We start from the raw sequence: 17,949 nt of genomic DNA on the forward strand, positions 1-17,949 counted from the left end.
AAATCAATCATTTTGACAAGATGATGATTAGTGTTGATTGTCAAAGTTTTGATTGTTAATTGTTTCATCACATGGTAAATAAATCAAATTTTGGGAAATACCTTAACTACTGATTAGTTTAATTAATTGGTTGTGACAAAAAAATATTATTGATCAATTAATAATCAATCATCTTGTGATCATTACAATTTAATTAATTTACTTTGTTTTTTTTCCTGGTTGATAATTGTAATCAAATCCATAAAAATGATTTATCATTAATCAATGATTAACAAATGACCGGATAATAATTAACTTTAACCCAAGTTCCCAATCAAATTGAGGATAAGGTAAAACAATTAGCGTTTCAATTAACAATCAATTAATCTAATTGTATACAGATAATACTCACAATCAATAATTGAAACATCATAAGACATATTTGATTATCATTAACACACACACACAATTAGTTTTAACTGATTGTGATTAAGTTAATCAATGAGCTTACATAATTGAATAAGCAGATTCAAACAATTTCAACAATCAAATGATGATTAAATTGATAAAATTATCAAATTAATTAAAGCAAACCCTAGACAATTAAAACATTGATCAAATCTAATTGTGATATAATCAAGTTGAATTGAATTTTTATCCCAACATCAAATCAATAGAATCAATCAAATAAAGTAAAAATTAACCACAATTAAACTGATTAACAATTAGAATCAGATTAAATTGTTCCTTCCGCATTTGGTGAATATCGTAAAAAAAAATTAACCACAACAATTAACCATAATAATAATAATACACAGGTAATATATTATTACTCATATGATAAGTTATCAATGTCATAAAGTCTGACAATTTAACTCCACCTATTTAATTACCTGTTGATTAAAGTGGGTGGGGTGGTGGTGTTTACATGGTGGAAGTGGGTTTTCATGATGAGACTCACCAATCAAATGAATCAACTGAATTCATATATAAGTAAGTATCATAAAAGAAACAGGTAACTCACTCACCTGAATATATGGTTGATATGAAAGTTTTATGATTACAATTAGTTAATTACTACTGATAAATAAATAAACGATAATAGTTTTGTTTTTATAACATTGTTATGAATGAAAAAATAAAACCAAATTAATTTAATTGAAAAGGAAAACCAAACAAGACAATTAAAACTTATTTCCAACATCTTAACAATTTATGATTAATGTTTTGTTTTTGTAACAATTAACTTAACCAAGTTTACACTTTGATTTACAACCACGAGAGGGAAAAGCATCCAACTGATTGTCTTTATAATTATTCACCTTTAATTACCATGAAATTAACATGTAATAATTTCATTTCTTCATCATCATCATTGATATCGACATCAAAATTATCCATTCACAATTTAGTTAATCTAATCAGCGTGTTGATTGTTTTAATTTCACTGGAAATCAATTCAATCATGTCAATGGATCCTCTTGTTGTCGATGGTATTACAATTGATAAGGATACCCTGTATAAGGAAAAATGGAGGCCACAGTTTCACTTTTCACCTCCAACCTCTTGGATAAATGATCCAAATGGATTGACCTACAAGGATGGTCAGTATCATTTGTTTTTCCAATACCATCCAGGGTCAGTTGTCTGGGGACCAATGCACTGGGGTCACGCAGTTTCAACTGACCTTTTACATTGGGACAATTTACCGATCGCCTTATATCCCAATAAGGACGGAACAGTTTTCTCTGGAAGTGCAATCGTTGATTCAACTAATGTCACCGGACTTCAGGTAAGAAGATAAACAAAAATGACCAATAAGATTTTTTCCTCAATCATGATCATTGTATCAATAACAATATCGATAAGTTATCATTTCATTTGATTCATTTGTCTCCAAGAAAGAGAGATAGAAACTGAATAACATTGTAATCAATGTACTATCGCAACTTAATTCAATTGACAATAGTAAATTGGTTCCATTGATCAATTGACTGAATCATAATCGATTTTTTCATCTTCTCATCCAAGGTTATCTTCATCTTTATCTTCATCCTTTTTACCATATCTAATACATTAAGTTAATCCCAATTGGTAAACTTTTTGTTTCCTTTTTCAGTAAATTAACTTAACCCTTTCTCTTCAAATCTACTGATTAAGATTATTATGTTATCAATATATTAATTTCAATTAGGTTTCTCATGATAAACTCAACCTTTCATGAGATTTATTTATATTTTTCCTATTGAATTATTCAAAAGCAACAGATTAATAACATTCACTTAATTTGATTTAACTAAATCAACAATTTACTTTTTATTATTTTCCTTCCTGATAGTTAGATAAATTTTTATTATTCTTATACTCAGATTCATTAATCTATCCATATAATGATAATGATAAAGATGATGATGATGATGATACTATTGATTGATTGATTAGCTGCAATAAATTTATGATAATTTACAACAATTTACAATTGAATTACTTTAAATTGGTTGATTGTTATTGAGTAAATATTGTAATCACCATCGTAACCATCATTGACAATAGACAAGGTAAACAACCAACTGAATACATTCAATTTAACTATTACAAACAAATGAGATGACAACAATCAGTAAACAATCAAAGGTGATAATCAGTTGTAATTGAATTTTACTCAATTCATCTCGTTCAAAGTAAATTGTTTACAATCAAATTGATTGATTTATTTGAGATCGTGACAACTTTCAAGTCTTAAGATAATCTATCAATTTATAGCCTTTCATTTGGTTGGAATTTAAGATTTTTTTTTTGTCTTCTTCTTATTCATGATAAACAGAAAGACGATAAATCTGATTTACTGATTGCGATATTCACCCGATATAATGAAACCTCACCAACGCCACAGACTCAGCATTTGGCTTATTCACCTGATGGATTAGTTTGGTCTTTATATGATAATAATCCGATTCTGATGGAACAGGGAAAACCTGATTTTCGTGATCCCTCAGTTTCCAGGTATGGAGATGATTTCATCTTAACCTTGGCCGCTGGAGATGAGGCTCGATTTTATAAATCACATAATCTGATCGATTGGGATTATCTAAGTTCATTTGGTTCCAAGCCACGTGAAGGATCACACGCTGGGGTCTGGGAGTGTCCAGCTCTTATTTCACTTGAGGCTAATGGTCAAAAGTTTTGGATCCTATTGATTAGTGTAAATCCCGGTGGACCCAATACTGGTTCGGCTACACAATATTTCATTGGTACTTTTGATGGAACCAAATTTATCAATAAAAATCCATCTGATCGGATCCTCTGGATGGACTGGGGTCCAGATAATTATGCAGCCGCTTTGTATACAAATAGCCCGAGGGATAAGCCAACTCTAATCTCTTGGATGAACAATTGGGATTATGGTGCAAATGAGACAACCAAACCTTGGAGAGGACAAATGACTTTACCTCGATCGGTTGATTTAATTGCAATCAATGGTAATGATTATCATTTATCAACCTTTCCAATTGATGAGATAATTAATTTACATTCATCGTTACTATACACATTTGATGGTGAACCTGAAACTGAATCATTGGCAATTCAACATACATCGGATACTTATCACCTTGAATCAAAATTTAAATTTAAATCATCATCTTTTGGCTCAGTGGTAATTAAATTAACCAATCAAGCTAATGGTGAATATGTTAATATGAAATTGGATAATATGAGAATTGAAATTGATCGATCTCAATCTGGATTAACTAATTTCTCGTCCGATTTTACAAAACTAATTCGAGGTTCTAGAATTTCATCTAATTCTGAACTTTCGGTTGACCTTTTCTTTGATGTTTCATCAGTGGAACTTTTTTTCGACAAAGGATTAACCTCATTTACTTATCTGGTTTATCCTAATCAACCTTACGATTTAATCTCAATTGAATGTACTGATTGTACAATATCATCAATTAACTTATACCAAATGAAATCTATTTGGGACAAGGTAACAACTTTGTGATAATCTAAATTATCTCAAGGTAAATTTTCAGGAATCTCATGAAAAAATTCAACCATTCACAATCAACAAAGATGCAATCGCTTTTAATCAACACTAATCTAAATCCCTTTAATTGTTTCCCTCGCATGTAAACCTAAAAACAAACTAATTAACTGATTGTAACCTCTTTTTCAACCTTGAACCTGTAAAATAAGTGATCGGCTTTGGATTGATAATCTACTGAAAATTGAAAAGAAAAGAAAAGTTCAACCATGAAACTTATATAAATTCACTGAATTGATTTTCTCGTCTAAATTTTCATCAATTGTTACACTTTTTTTTTGTATTCTATTGATTAATAGTCCTAATTTGTTAATCAACTTATCGCAAATAGTTTAACAGTTTGATTGAAAAGCTCATTCATCATGTTCATGACAGTTTATATTCAGAATACTGGGATAAAGTAAATGACACAAATCAGCTGATCAAAATGATGACATTAGTTTTTTGTGGATCATCATCTTTGTAAATCCGATGGGTACAATTATATATCAATGATGGAAGATGATGATGATGATGATAAAGATGATAAAATATATTAATAGTAAGAGGAAAGTGTTTCTCTTATGGAGGAAGAAAAAAAGATCATTAAATCAAAAACCTTTCCAAGCAACAGATTCATCATATTTCTCATCATCTTCAGCATCCTCATCCTTTCCCAATCGATTAGGAATAATAATAATGCTTAACGTTGATAATGTCAGAACAAAAGAAGACGATGATGATAAAAAGGCTTAAAATGATATAATACATGAGGAAACTGATGAAAAGGAGAAGAAAAAAAAATTCGAATGCAAATTGAACATTAGTATTATATTAATATCTTCATGATTCAAACTTTTCTCAGAACTTCATTATCTTCATGTTGCCATCCATTAGTTGACACATTTGAGAATCGACAAAGAAACAAAATGTCTTCCAATGTTTCAGCTTAAAGAAGATTATCAGCTTATCATGATAATAATAACATGGAGCTGAGTGAATAGTGATGAAAGTTCATTGGATAAGATTTTGTTTTCTTTTTGTCAGAAATAAAAAAAAAAGTTCTTATCCAATCAATCATTTTGTTCATCTGATTTATTTCACGATTTTTAACTAATTAGTCTCGATTCTGGTAACTAATAGTTTTAGCTAATTGTTGTTTAATTATGTTTTCAAAAGCTCAATTGCTTCATAATTTATAAAACTAATGAGTTTAGTGATGAAATTACTATTATTAGAATCATAATTTAACTCTCTCTCTCTCTCTCTCTCCGGTCATCTAAATGTGGTTTGTAAATGAAACTGGATTAGTAATTAAGCTTTTATGAATTAATAACTATTGACATTTATTATTAATTGTAATCAATTTTAGTGATAATAATCATAGTAATTGAGTTAATTGTAATGATAATGAACTTGTATTACAACAAATAACATGATAAGTTTTTCTGAGTTTTCAATTGACTTTTTGGTAATAATAGGAAGGAAAATGATAATAACGATATTGATTAATAACATAATTAGATTGTGATTAAGGAAGTGGGTTGTGTGAGTTTGTGGTGAGTTTGGTGGGAGATTGAAAAATAAAAGGATAAGAGGGAGGGCGAAAAAAAATGGAGACAAAATTGGACCAAAAAGTAGATTCAATCACCATGGAAGAAAACAAAAAGTTCTGGTTCCTTGGGTTCGTTTAATGTTCCAGTTTTTTGAGGTTTACTTTGTAATCCTAAGGATTGTGTTAATGGTGATGATGGAAGAGATCAGGATGAAGATGTTGATGAAAAGGACACAATCGTTTATTGTTTTTTCCATCATCATTCTGATCATCATCTATTCTTAGTCTCTCAGTTGGTGGTGGTCATTTAACTGGCATGGGTTCATGATGGATCTTTTTACTTTGGTTTCACTTTCATATGACTTGAGATGCGATTGAATCACCGAGAGCCATTCGGACAGTATCTGAATCTGTATTGTAGGTCACTGAGGTTGGTGCTGCTGAGGTGGGTGTTGTTGGTGGTGAAGTTGCTGCGGTGGGAATAACTTTTCTTACTGTTGTTGTTGGTACTTGGTGATGAATAAGAGGCGTATCAATATGAAAATCAGTCTCACAAATCCCACTCTCCTTTATGGTGGTGGTGGTATTTGTAGTTGTATTTACAATGGTTTCTTGTGGTTTCATTGGTTTAATTAAACTAACGGTCACTTCTGAATCCAATCTAGTTTCCATGGTTAATGGTCTATCATCAAATCCATCATCATCATAATCCTCATGGTGATTTTCATGATCATTATCACCATGATGGGGATAATTGAGGCCGGACTTTTAGAATCACAGGTTCGATGGATAAGCTCATGACCATTACAAGCTTTTTCCAACTTGAACGATCCATTTCCATCATTTCTCCCACTAACACCACCTCCACCTCCTCCTACACTTCGTCCACTTCCTCCGTTTCCTTCAGTGTTTTTAGTTCCATTACCTTGACCTTCGGTCATTATACCTCCACCTCCGACTGAAGTCGCTCGACGAAATGGAAATGGTGGACCCGAATTCGTGTAACAGGGTAGAACTTGCTTAAACTCTTTTCGAAAATTTTCATTCAACCAAGCATACAAAAAGGGATTGTAACAAGTGGACGACATGGCCACCGCGTGGACCAAGAAAAAGAAAGGCTTAAAGTATTCCCATTCACCGGCGGGAATGTAAAAATCGGTAACAAGATTATGGATATTCAAGGGTAACCAGGAGATGCCAAAAATGGCCACCATTGAGATTAACATACGATTAGTACGTTTTGTCCTTTCCCTTTCAATTTCATCTTTTTTAACCGACTTTTCTCCGGGTTTTGATCTTGCTCGATCTCTTAATTTACCACAAACTCGAATGTAACAGAAAGTTATTATGGTAAAAGGAATAACAAACTGTAGTACACTCGTTGAAAAGCCAAAGGCTTTCCTCGATTCTTCTACAGGCCAAAACTCGTCGCACAAATAGTGATCGCCTCTCTCATCACCAACCATTTTGACAAAAAGCCCGTACGGAAGAGTCAATAATGCCGCCGATATCCAGACAAAAGTGATTATTGTTAGGCAAACGTTTATCCTCATTCGAGGTTTAAATGGATAAATGATGACAAAAAAACGATCTATGGCAATGGACATTAAGGTAAACGCTGAGATGTACACGGAGACTCCTTGAGCATATGGGACAAGGTGACACAAAGCCTTACCAAAGACCCACTCTTTGTAAAATATTAGATATAAAGGTGTAATGGGAACGGAAAATATGCAAAGTAGAATGTCCGAAAGAGCGAGATTGGTGATAAACAGATTGGTCACTGTGTGCATTTGCTTATTACGGAAGACAACGTAACAGACCAAAGTGTTACCACAAATACCGATCAGAAAGATGAGAGCATAAAGACAGTAAAAGAAAACTTGAAGAGCGGGTCGGTGTTCAAGATAATCATCGCCCACCGTCCGTTTCATGGGCTTATCAAGGTCAAAATGGAGACTTATGTTATTGGCCAAAGTGTAATTCCGTAAAGTGTATAAAGCATTTGTCGAAAGGTTGTTCAAAAGACCAATATCGATGAAGGATGAATTTTTTATCATCCCGATGATCGTTTGTATCTCATCATTTTCACTGATGGATGATGATGAAGTTGATCCGGTTGTTGATCCTGATGAGGTGGGTGATGAAATTGATGCAGATGAAACTGCACTCATTTGGCTTAATGTTGATGATGAAGATGAGCTCATAATGTAAAAGATGCTCAGCAAAAAGTTCAATGGTTACGATGATTTACAGTTATGATGAGAACGATAAAGATTCAGAGTAAATTCTGGAAATCATGTTGTCGGAGTTTCGTTTTTTTTTGCTAATTTATATCAACTCTTAACTAGATTAACGATTAACAATGATTATGATTATGATGATGGTGATTTCACTTTGATTATCATGACACAGCAAAAGTAATAAATATTATCACTGTTTCTTGATGAGCTCTTGTTGATTTTAATATGAGATGAACATGGAACCGGAAATTAATCGTTCTCTCTTTTTATATTGTTGATTATGTAAAGAAAATGATGATGAGATGGGAAGATGAGAGAAGAATATAATTTATCAGGAAGACGAATGTTTATCTTTTTTTTCTTGGTGCTTTTTTCTTCAATCAGAGATTATCAAGAACACTTAGTAAACTGTAATTACGATGAAGATGATGATGATGATTCTGTTACCATGAGATTTTCACCAAACATGATTACTGATCATTTACAAGGATTCCGATCATTTCGTTTCCTTGTTGGATTTTTTTCCTCTTTTCCATTTCTAAATTGTTGCTCAGTATTTTTTTCTGCTTCATGTTCATCATGATGATGCTCAAGATAATGTCATCATTTTCTTATATCGTCATCATCTCAATTCTTATTATCATCGCTTATCCTCTGTTACCTATTTCCTGTTTTATCTCGTTCGGTGTTGTATTTATATCAATGGTTCCTAATAATGAATCACAGGGAAGAGCATGGAGAATGAGAGAGAGAGAGAGAGAGAGAGAGAGAGAGAGAGAGTTAAGAATTAATAAAATGATGATAAAAAGCAAATCCAATGAAGAGAAAACGGAAATGAGACAGAAATGGAAGAGGAAAATTGCTTTTTAATGATTCCGAGGCAAAGATCATGGAGACTGTTTTACAGAATTTCCTCTATTTCCGGTTCCATTCAGAAATCTTCCTCTTCATATCAATAGAGATAATAATTATCAACAGAAATGTTTGCATTCTTTGAATCATTTTTTTCTTCTTTCAGAACTTTTTTCATTCCCTTTCATTTTCTTATTGTTAATATTTCGCCTCCCAAAATCAATCAGCCAATTCTCTTGTTCTCTTTACATGTGTGACCGGAAATACTACACAAATACCCCTCGCAATAGCCCAATAAGAGACAGCCAAATCTGATTAAAAGTCCAATGAAAAACAAGTCACACCATGGAAACGAAAACAAGAAAAGAAAAACAAAAAGAAACAAAGTATAACATGAAGATACAAAATCCATCAATTTAAATCTCTTTTCAGGAACTTTCAGAACTTTCAGAATTCCAAATAAGAAATTTTATTCTCTCTCTCTCTCTCTTTTACAATGAATATAATAGGATGATAAAGTTTATTATTCTTTCTTTCCTCCTCATTAGCATTAGAACTTTTTTTTTCTCTGTTTACAATTCTACTCCTATTCTTAACTTCTGACATTATCATGCTAAATACATATTCGATATTTTCGTTCGTAATTTATTGCGACAGTAAAACATGTTAATCAAATATAAATTAGACTGCAATTAATATTATTATACAATCAAAAGAATAAAGTTACAAGTTATTAGTTTACATTTATTTATCAATTTCTATCATCCATGATAATTCAGGCCAATTATCATACGATAATAACAGAGATAGTTCCTGAACAGAGTGAACAATATAAATATTATTATAACATATTATATTTTTGTCTTCTTTTAAACAGAATAATAATTATGTTGATGATGCTGATTATCAGGGTAACATCAAGCTCGAAATTTGTTTCATCAAACTGAAAGATAACAGACTGAACTTTTTGGAAGAGAGAGAGAAAAAATTGTTCTGAACTTATCGATTTTGAAGAAGAAAATGAAAATGTATATTTAATAGTGTAATTGTATATATATTTCTTCGTGATAAAGGTCACCTTTGGGTGGACTAAGTGGGAGGAAACAAAGGGATGAACCTCATGGAGGAGCAGAATTGGATGATATTAGATATCATGGAGAAATGAATTGGACAGAAAAAAAATTGTATTCGATTTCCGCATCAGAACTTTTCTCTTCTCGTCTCATTTTCCAATCAATTCACGAATTGTTATTATTCAATATTTGCGAGTAGATGTTCAACAACCAAGTTACCATGATCTCATCGAATCATATTTCCATAATTACCATCCCCTTGAACTTAATCATCAAGAAGGAGAAAGTTAATTGACGTTAATTGATTATCATTAGATTCAGGGAAGGGTTAAGGAAATTGATGATGAACTGAATGTATTATATTGAAACACAATTGGTTAACAGTTTAGCTTTTGAAATTCATTGTGATACAAAAAGTTTTCAAAAGATTCAGAGTCATGATAAATAATCAGATGAACCTTTTCATCTGGTTGGAAAACTTCAATACAATAAATTGAGCTGATATTTACATGAATACACATTCTGATCACCTAAAGTTCATGAGTTTTCATGTATTTTTATACATTTCTATGTGAATGGCATATGAATGAATAAAAATTGTTACATTTTCCAGTCTTTCACTCCCACATGAGTCAAGTATCATGGTGAAAATCAAATAGCATCTTGAGATAAATTATCATTATCATGATTTAAATATTCAATCTCACAGGAAACTCACATAAAGTCACAGCTTGTTACAACATTTATCATGAAAAATGATCTCATGTTAACCAGAATTTTATTTTTCTTCTCGGTAACAACAATAAATCAATTTGAAAGGGTTTCCATTTTCAGGGAAAATTATTGGGAAAAAATCTGAATAAACTTACAAATGTAACAAAACCAGAATATATCATTGACCAGTGGTCACTTTTTGTCGCATCAATGGAGTTTAGTTTCAAAAGAGAAAAGAAGAGAAAGTTTTCCAAGATTTTATCATGAAAGATGAAAAAGAAAATGAACAATAGCAAATATTCATTTAAATTTTAGTTCTTTTTTCAGTAAATTGAAACTATTCATGAAAATGGATAAATTCATGGGATCGAATGAGGTAAAAAATAAAATTCCCTTTTCCGCAAGAAAAAAGTGAAATCATATCTCAAGGTAATATTGAGAATAGAAAATAGTTCCCAAGAATAAGTTTCTTTTTGATCTGAATAACAGAAAAAAGGAGAAAATGAATGAAATATTCAAAAGCTAACATGAACTTTTACCATGAAGTGATTTTGTTTATCGAAAAATATTAATAATGATGTTAATATCTATTTTCCTCTGGCTAATAAAATCTTTCAGTGTTTCTCCCTGAAACCAGAATTTTAAATCAATAAGTTCTGTAGCCATAAAATGAACTTTTCCCTCATATATAACTCAAGAAAGGCCAATATCCTAAACTTATAAAACTTTTAATATCAGCTAATAATAGTTGATGGTAATAATTGGTACTTCGATAACTCAGCAGAATTGCTGATGAATCTGAATCTCTTATTACTGTTTATCGATAAGTTTAATCATAAAAATGTTCAATATAATTTCACATCTTATCACTTATAAATGAATTAATAAATGAATAGTTATTGATACTACGTAAAATATTCAAGTTTCAATGAACTCACGGAAAACCTCATGAAACTCATGCTATCGGTTAGAAATAAGTGAGTTTGAACATTGACCATTCTCCATGTAGATTGTAACTGTTTATCGATTATATTTGAATTCCCATGCAAGTGCTCAGGTATCATTCTGTAATTTTGATATTATTAAAAGGCGAAGGTCGATTTTCATATTAGTTGTATTAATACTATATCGGGAAACTTCAAACTTTTCATGAATTGAATCTCAGAACTTTTATTTCCATCCAATCTCAATTATTTTGGATACAATTTAAAGTCAAATAATATTCATTAGATTTACTAATTCTTATTACACTTAAATTCAATAATGGTGATAAGATTGATTGAATTGGTTATTATTATGAAAGCTACTGAATTGTCATTTGATTACTTTCAATTTTTAGCTAACCAATGTTTCAGATTAAAAGTAATTTCAACATGACACATGGTGATTCATGAATAGAAATGAGTTTTCATTTATATAAAGAATCAAAAAAAAGTTCAGAAAGCTAATAATATCAATCAACTCGTTGATCAGATTAAATTAACTTTAAAATTATTTCATTGTTTTTCAACCTTTTTTCATTATTATTTCAATTTGACACTCAGAGAAAAAGAAAGAGGAAAAAAAGACAATCAGATTGAAAAATATTCTCAAGCTGAAACTGTCATCACTTATCATCATCATCATCATCATCATCGTCATCGTCATCATTGCTAATACAATATAATCATTTAATGCTCAAGATTCTGACAGAGAGGGAATATATTAATATCTCATTCAATGGATGTTATTTATTAATATCATCTCTAAGATGTTGATGATGATGATGAAAATGACGAGAATGAAGATGAGAAAGATAAAAAAGTAAAAGGGAAACTCAAAGGATTAGAGGTTAAGGTGATGAGGATGCCGGTGAGGTGGAAGATGAAAACATGGGCTGTGAGTTTTAATATAATTTTCCCTTAACTTTAAGATTAACTTGAATTATTGATTGTTTACCATTAATCTTTTCACTGATTCTCATGTAAGTGAAATGTAATAATGTGATAACGAGCTTGAAAACTGATGATTATAATTCTGATGCTGATGAGTTGACATTAGACAAAAGAAATGTGAAGATAGATGAATAAAGAAAAGAGCAATTTCTTATTTAGAACTTTTTTTTGCTTATTTCTCCTTTTTTCTCCTCCAAAAAAAGGGAATTATAAACAACGAATGATAAACAAGAGATGGAAATGAAATTTTCATGGTGATTTCTCTTGTTTACTTCTATCCCATAAAAGGGTAAGAATTGATGAGCCTGAACTTTCAGAATCGAATCTAAGTCAAAGTGTAACTGAAAAAAAGCGTAAAACAAGATATTCAGTGAGATTGGAAAAGAAATGGATGAAAATGATGATAAAAAGATGCGGTGGATTAGAATGATGGAAAATGTAAAGGTAAGAATTGAATAATATTTCCTTATCCTCTTAGCATCCTCATCCTTTCGCATTTGTTTCAATCTTTATTCTGATCAAATAGAGTTGGAAAGATATTGGAAATTATAAAAATACATTAGTTTGTAAAAGTGCTGATAAAATTTCATTTTGACCTTTAGGATAATCATATTATCCTAAAACTATCGATGATGGAAAGTGATTGGAAATGGACTTGCTGGACAATTTTATCCAACGGAAACACTTTAAAAATTCATCTTGAAATTTTTTTCTTCTACCGAACTTCCTGAACTTTCATTTACCCAATTTATTTTTTCTTCTTATCACTTGAATCAACATTTCCTTGTAAATTTTTTATCATTATGATTTTATACCGACAACATCACTACAACAACACTTTTTTATAGTTTTAACCTCATCATTTTCATCCTTTATCTTCATCACTTTCATTCATCTTCTTCTTCATATTCCTCCCACTTTCCTTCATCTCTTTTTTTTCCTCACAAGTTTATTTGCTTTTATATGGGAAAAGATTTAACTTTTCTTTCCTTCCTCAAGTTCAGAACTTTTTTCCTCTTCTTATATATAATCGGAACTTTTCCTACTAAGTCGAAATCAAGAAAACTATCAAAAACAGCATCATGACGATGACAGAAAACAGATTAAGGTGATATACTGATTATGATGAGTATGATAGAGGGTGTAAGATAATAACTATTAGAAACAAGATGAATAAAAAACAATGTTGAATATTTAAATAATAATGAAAACAAAGGTGAGACAAACAGGTAAATAAAAAAATGTTCAACATGAAGATGATGCTTCCGACATTGTTAGACTTTGACTTTAAGTGTGATCATCAATGGTAAACACAACGAAATTTATTCAATTTTGTTTCTAAGTCATTGGGAAATAACATCAATTCAGTTAAAAAAACATGATTATAATACGGATGATGATGTTTATGACTCTCTCAATCTCCATTTTAGGTTTTCTTTAATATTTACTTTTCTTTTTCCTGGCTTATGGTAGATATTATATTAAGAAGTATTATTTAATAATACAAGCTTACACTCTGGTTAAACATTTTTCCAAGTACATGATGATTGATTATGATAAGATAGAGATGAGAGACTAATTGATGATGACCAAGAGACTGATGAATGATGAAGATTGAAAAAAATTAAGATCTTTTAATAAGTAACCTAAACAACATACACATTTGATTGTGTTTACTAAACTTTTAAGTTGATTATAATCATCTAAAGGTTGACGTTTATCTTTCGTTGTATTGGATAAACAATACAATGAATAAATAATAAATCAGAACGCGATTTACTCGCTAAACATGTATTAGTTTCATATCTCAACTCATCAGCTGATGACACAACTAAAACATGACAGCAAGTCAAAGAGAAAGGTATTTCAAGGTCACGCTTTTACAATGTGCTAAGAAACAAGTCTTGTGAGCTTGAAAGCTTTGAGGAATTGGTTTTCGATTCAAATTTTAATTTTCATTGTTGAAACAGTTAATTTGAAGTCAACTGCTTCGATCTCAGAGCTAAGCTCAATCTCGGTTGGTGAATACGGGACTGAATGTTTTATTTGATAATTAACATGAAAATTAATCAGCAATTTACATTCAGGGTAATCAAAATAAAGTGTCAAGATTAATGTAGATTAAATTGCAGTTGATTAATGTGTTTGCTTTATTATCATTTGACTTTTCATTCATTTTGATTAACAATTGAAGATAACAATCAACTTCAATGATTGAAACAGAAATTAGATTTGTTGTTCATCAAATTGTCAGAATTTGACTGCATCAACTTCATTCCCATGGTAATAACTAATTTTGTGACTAATTGAAAGTTTAATAGGTTGCAGGCGACTCTTGATTCTCTATCGTTATCATGCATCTTTTACTAGATTGAACTCTTTTCCAACATGGATGTTTTATCTGAATGTCCATTAATTGATATCTGAACATGTTGACAAAACTTGGAAGAAACTTTTTTATTAATAGTTTATATCTCGTTTGATTGAATTCAACTGTTCATCAGAATTTTCATCATAAAACGTGGTGTAAACATGGAACCACTTTTGCTTTCACTTTCCACGATGTATAACTTTCACTCTTAGAATTCATTTTCCATCTTCTGGATTATTTCACATCTAACGATTATTATTCATCTGGTTCCTAGAAAATTCATTTTCGTTGTTGATTCAGTCAGAGAAAGTTTCTAATCTTATCCTAATCTTTACCATGAAATTTCATTTATCTCCTTTTCTCCCTTTATCCAGATGATGAAAATATGTTCCAATGAGAAGTAATTTATTCTAAATGATAAACATCATGATGAGTGTTAATTATTCTGAAATAAGCTGAAGCCAATAAAATTTTGTTTACTGAAATACAATCTTTTTCATGGATTCTCAGTCTCATGAAATTGATGAAACTAATTTCGTCAATTCTGCAAAATTGATTCAGCCTTTTCATGGTTCAATATTATTAAACCTTTTTTGCCTATTCTATTTATCCTCAGGGTAATTTATTTACTCCAGTTTTAATGCTTGAAAATGGATAGTGTTTATCTCAATAGAAAACCAGATTTCATGGTGAGCCAAATTCTAGAATTTCCTTTCATGATTATATCACCTTTTCTCTATCCATAAAGTTTCAGTTCAATTCTGTGAGTTGAGAGAGAGAGAGAGAGAGAGAGAGAGAGAGAGAGAGAGAGAGAGAGAGAGAGAGAGAGAAATCAAAAAGCTCCATCCAATCAATTTAAGAATAAAATTTTCTTTCAAAATAAATCAGATTCATTCAGATGAAATTTCAATCATCCTGATTATCATGAAATTTTTGTTATCTCTTTCTTCAAATCTTAATTGTCTCAAACTAACCATAAATAATAAAAGTTAGTAAATTAAGTTTCCGGTCAATACAATTAACTTGATTAGATTACAATTGAACAACAAGTTTAATAGTCTTTAATATAAAGACAACAATCAATGAAAATAATAAAAATGATTAACATTGAAACGTGATTAGTTTAACCTATCAGAGGTTGACAATTGAACTGAAAATAAAATCCAACAATCAAGTTAATCAACTAAGTTAACAAAACAATAATAACATTAAGTTAATTTAAAAACCTTAACCATCATTATTTTCCCAATAATCAAGTTAATAGCTTTGATTTTAAATGAGTGTAAATATTTTCATCCAAACAATTTAACAGAAACAACAGAAACTACAATAATCTAACCAGAAAACCTTAAATAGCAACTGATTAATAACCAATGGACAATTAAACACTCCAACCATTGATTATGATAAGTATCTAATCAGTGATTGATTATTTTGATTACCATCATTGATTAGTTACCGATTGAGATGAAACCGTTAAGATGATCATCTATGGTTTGATAATCTTCATTTTGTATTGTAAGTCAGGAAACAGGGGAATTAAATTATCATGATTATCGTTGTTAAGATGATTTAACAATCGAGGGGAAAAAGATGTTGTTTACTTAGGGAAGTTCAGAGACAGAAAAGGAAAACCTAACGAATCAAATTAATGGTTGACATCAGAAAGAAATTAAGATAAATGAACAATGAATTTTGACCCAAAACTTCAGAGTATCAGGATGAAGATGATAAAGAAGACAAGATGAAAATTAGAGAATGATGTAAATGTGACAATGAATTGGCTCTTGTCGGGCTATTAAGAAACACTTTGTGTCAAGTGAAAGAGTGTAGATGTTAATCTTTATGGTGAATTCATGATAAACTGATATTCTGACGATGGTGATAATCATGAAGATGACGTTGTTAATGATGATAGAAGAGAGTGAAAGAGACAGTGAAAATTTCTATGTTGTCATCTTCATCTGTTTGTATATTCACCATGAAATATAATATCCATGATACATTGAAGTTCTTACACATAATTTGCATAAGAGTCTTTGATATCCACAACTTTCATCTTGATATAATTTGAGCATTTTCCTTCCTCGAATTAGATTGAAAGTTGATAACATTGTAATCGAGTTTGATTGTATGCGATATGTCCAACTCTCGATAAACTCAAAGGATAAAAGGACATTATCATGATGAATTATCGCCAGAATTATCATTGTTTGTCTTATATGAATGTAATATATAGTTGTCATTAATTAACCAGAAATAACAACAATAAAATCACCAAATAAATTCAATGGATTTCAACTATGAAAACAAAGATGAGAAAAGTTTATCTATTCATCTTGTATTGCTCTTTGTAATGTAGGGATATTGAGTGTTTCCTATGAATTGGAATTGGTAAAGTGGGAGTAAAAGTGTCAACTCAAGGTGGAAGATAATTCAGTTCCCCTGGAAACAATTCCCTGGAATTCATTTGCTATTACTTTGATTGCTATTATTTTCCAGTGATTTATGCATTTACCTTTGTTTGTTTATCATTGAAGATAAAACTGCCAATGTGATTCATTTACAACGTTAACTTATCATGAAAATATGAAATTAAGTTATCATGTCTTTCCAATGCCAAAGTAGCCTGAATATTAATATTATATTCTGGTATTATCATTATCTCCCATTAATATAATCATAATAATAATCATCAAATGATTAGTGAACGTGAATAAATATCCATTGGTAAAGTGATAATTTCCCTATCAATTTTTTGGTTCATAAGTTGATCTGATGAAAAGGAAATTAGTTAATTGCTAACAATTATAATAATAATCAGTCAGAATTGATGATTCATATAATTGATTGTTTGTTTTTCCTTTGGTTTGGTAAAATATACAACATGAAAGTAGAAATGATAATAAAGTCAGTTAATGATTCTCAACATTGGATAAAACAGTTAAGGCTTCAGGCTATTATTTGGTGTTTGTTTATCCTTTTTTTTATCCCATCGATTCAATTCCTATTCATGAATAGATTATCCAATTTCTCATGAGATATGAGGCTGATTAGGATTCTCTGAATTTAAGATGAACAATATAATATTCATGAATATCAATTATCACTTTTAGCTCTCAATAGTAAGTCAATGGATAATTTCATTAAGGTTAACTGATGTGGTGAAAAGTTTTACTGGAACATGAAACTTATTTATTTATA

The 17,949-nt window shown here is 30.4% G+C and overlaps 3 protein-coding genes across 4 annotated transcripts in view; 1 reads left to right on the plus strand and 2 right to left on the minus strand.

Moving 5' to 3' along the window:
- The first annotated feature begins 980 nt into the window (after positions 1 to 980).
- LOC128386871 (levanase-like) lies at positions 981 to 4,276 on the plus strand. Its single transcript, XM_053345976.1, has 2 exons — positions 981 to 1,771; positions 2,804 to 4,276. The coding sequence occupies exons 1-2, from the start codon at positions 1,313 to 1,315 to the stop codon at positions 3,980 to 3,982; spliced, it is 1,638 nt and encodes a 545-aa protein (XP_053201951.1). The 5' UTR covers positions 981 to 1,312; the 3' UTR covers positions 3,983 to 4,276.
- Positions 4,277 to 5,323: 1,047 nt separating this feature from the next.
- Positions 5,324 to 6,230, minus strand: LOC128386859 (uncharacterized). Its single transcript, XM_053345961.1, has one exon. It carries the CDS (start codon positions 6,228 to 6,230, stop codon positions 5,913 to 5,915), a length of 318 nt encoding a protein of 105 aa, XP_053201936.1. The 3' UTR covers positions 5,324 to 5,912.
- A 2-nt stretch (positions 6,231 to 6,232) lies between these two features.
- The window catches only part of LOC128386858 (prolactin-releasing peptide receptor-like), a 54,499-nt gene continuing 42,782 nt past the window's right edge, over positions 6,233 to 17,949 (minus strand). For both annotated transcript variants that reach the window (XM_053345959.1, XM_053345958.1), the window contains exon 2: positions 6,233 to 8,510. In XM_053345959.1, the coding sequence (XP_053201934.1) occupies positions 6,233 to 7,765 (1,533 nt within the window). In that variant the 5' untranslated portion in view covers positions 7,766 to 8,510. The remainder of the gene's footprint in view (positions 8,511 to 17,949) is intronic.

Source organism: Panonychus citri, unplaced genomic scaffold, assembly GCF_014898815.1.
Source record: "Panonychus citri isolate SS breed McGregor unplaced genomic scaffold, ASM1489881v1 Contig00077, whole genome shotgun sequence".
Lineage (NCBI taxonomy): Eukaryota > Metazoa > Arthropoda > Arachnida > Trombidiformes > Tetranychidae > Panonychus > Panonychus citri.

Coding starts and splice junctions, on each gene's coding strand:
- LOC128386871 (XM_053345976.1), top strand. CDS start 1,313: ATGAAATTAACATGTAATAATTTCATTTCTTCATCATCATCATTGATA. Junction 1,772..2,803: donor CTAATGTCACCGGACTTCAG/GTAAGAAGATAA, acceptor CATGATAAACAG/AAAGACGATAAATCTGATTT.
- LOC128386859 (XM_053345961.1), bottom strand. CDS start 6,230: ATGGAAACTAGATTGGATTCAGAAGTGACCGTTAGTTTAATTAAACCA.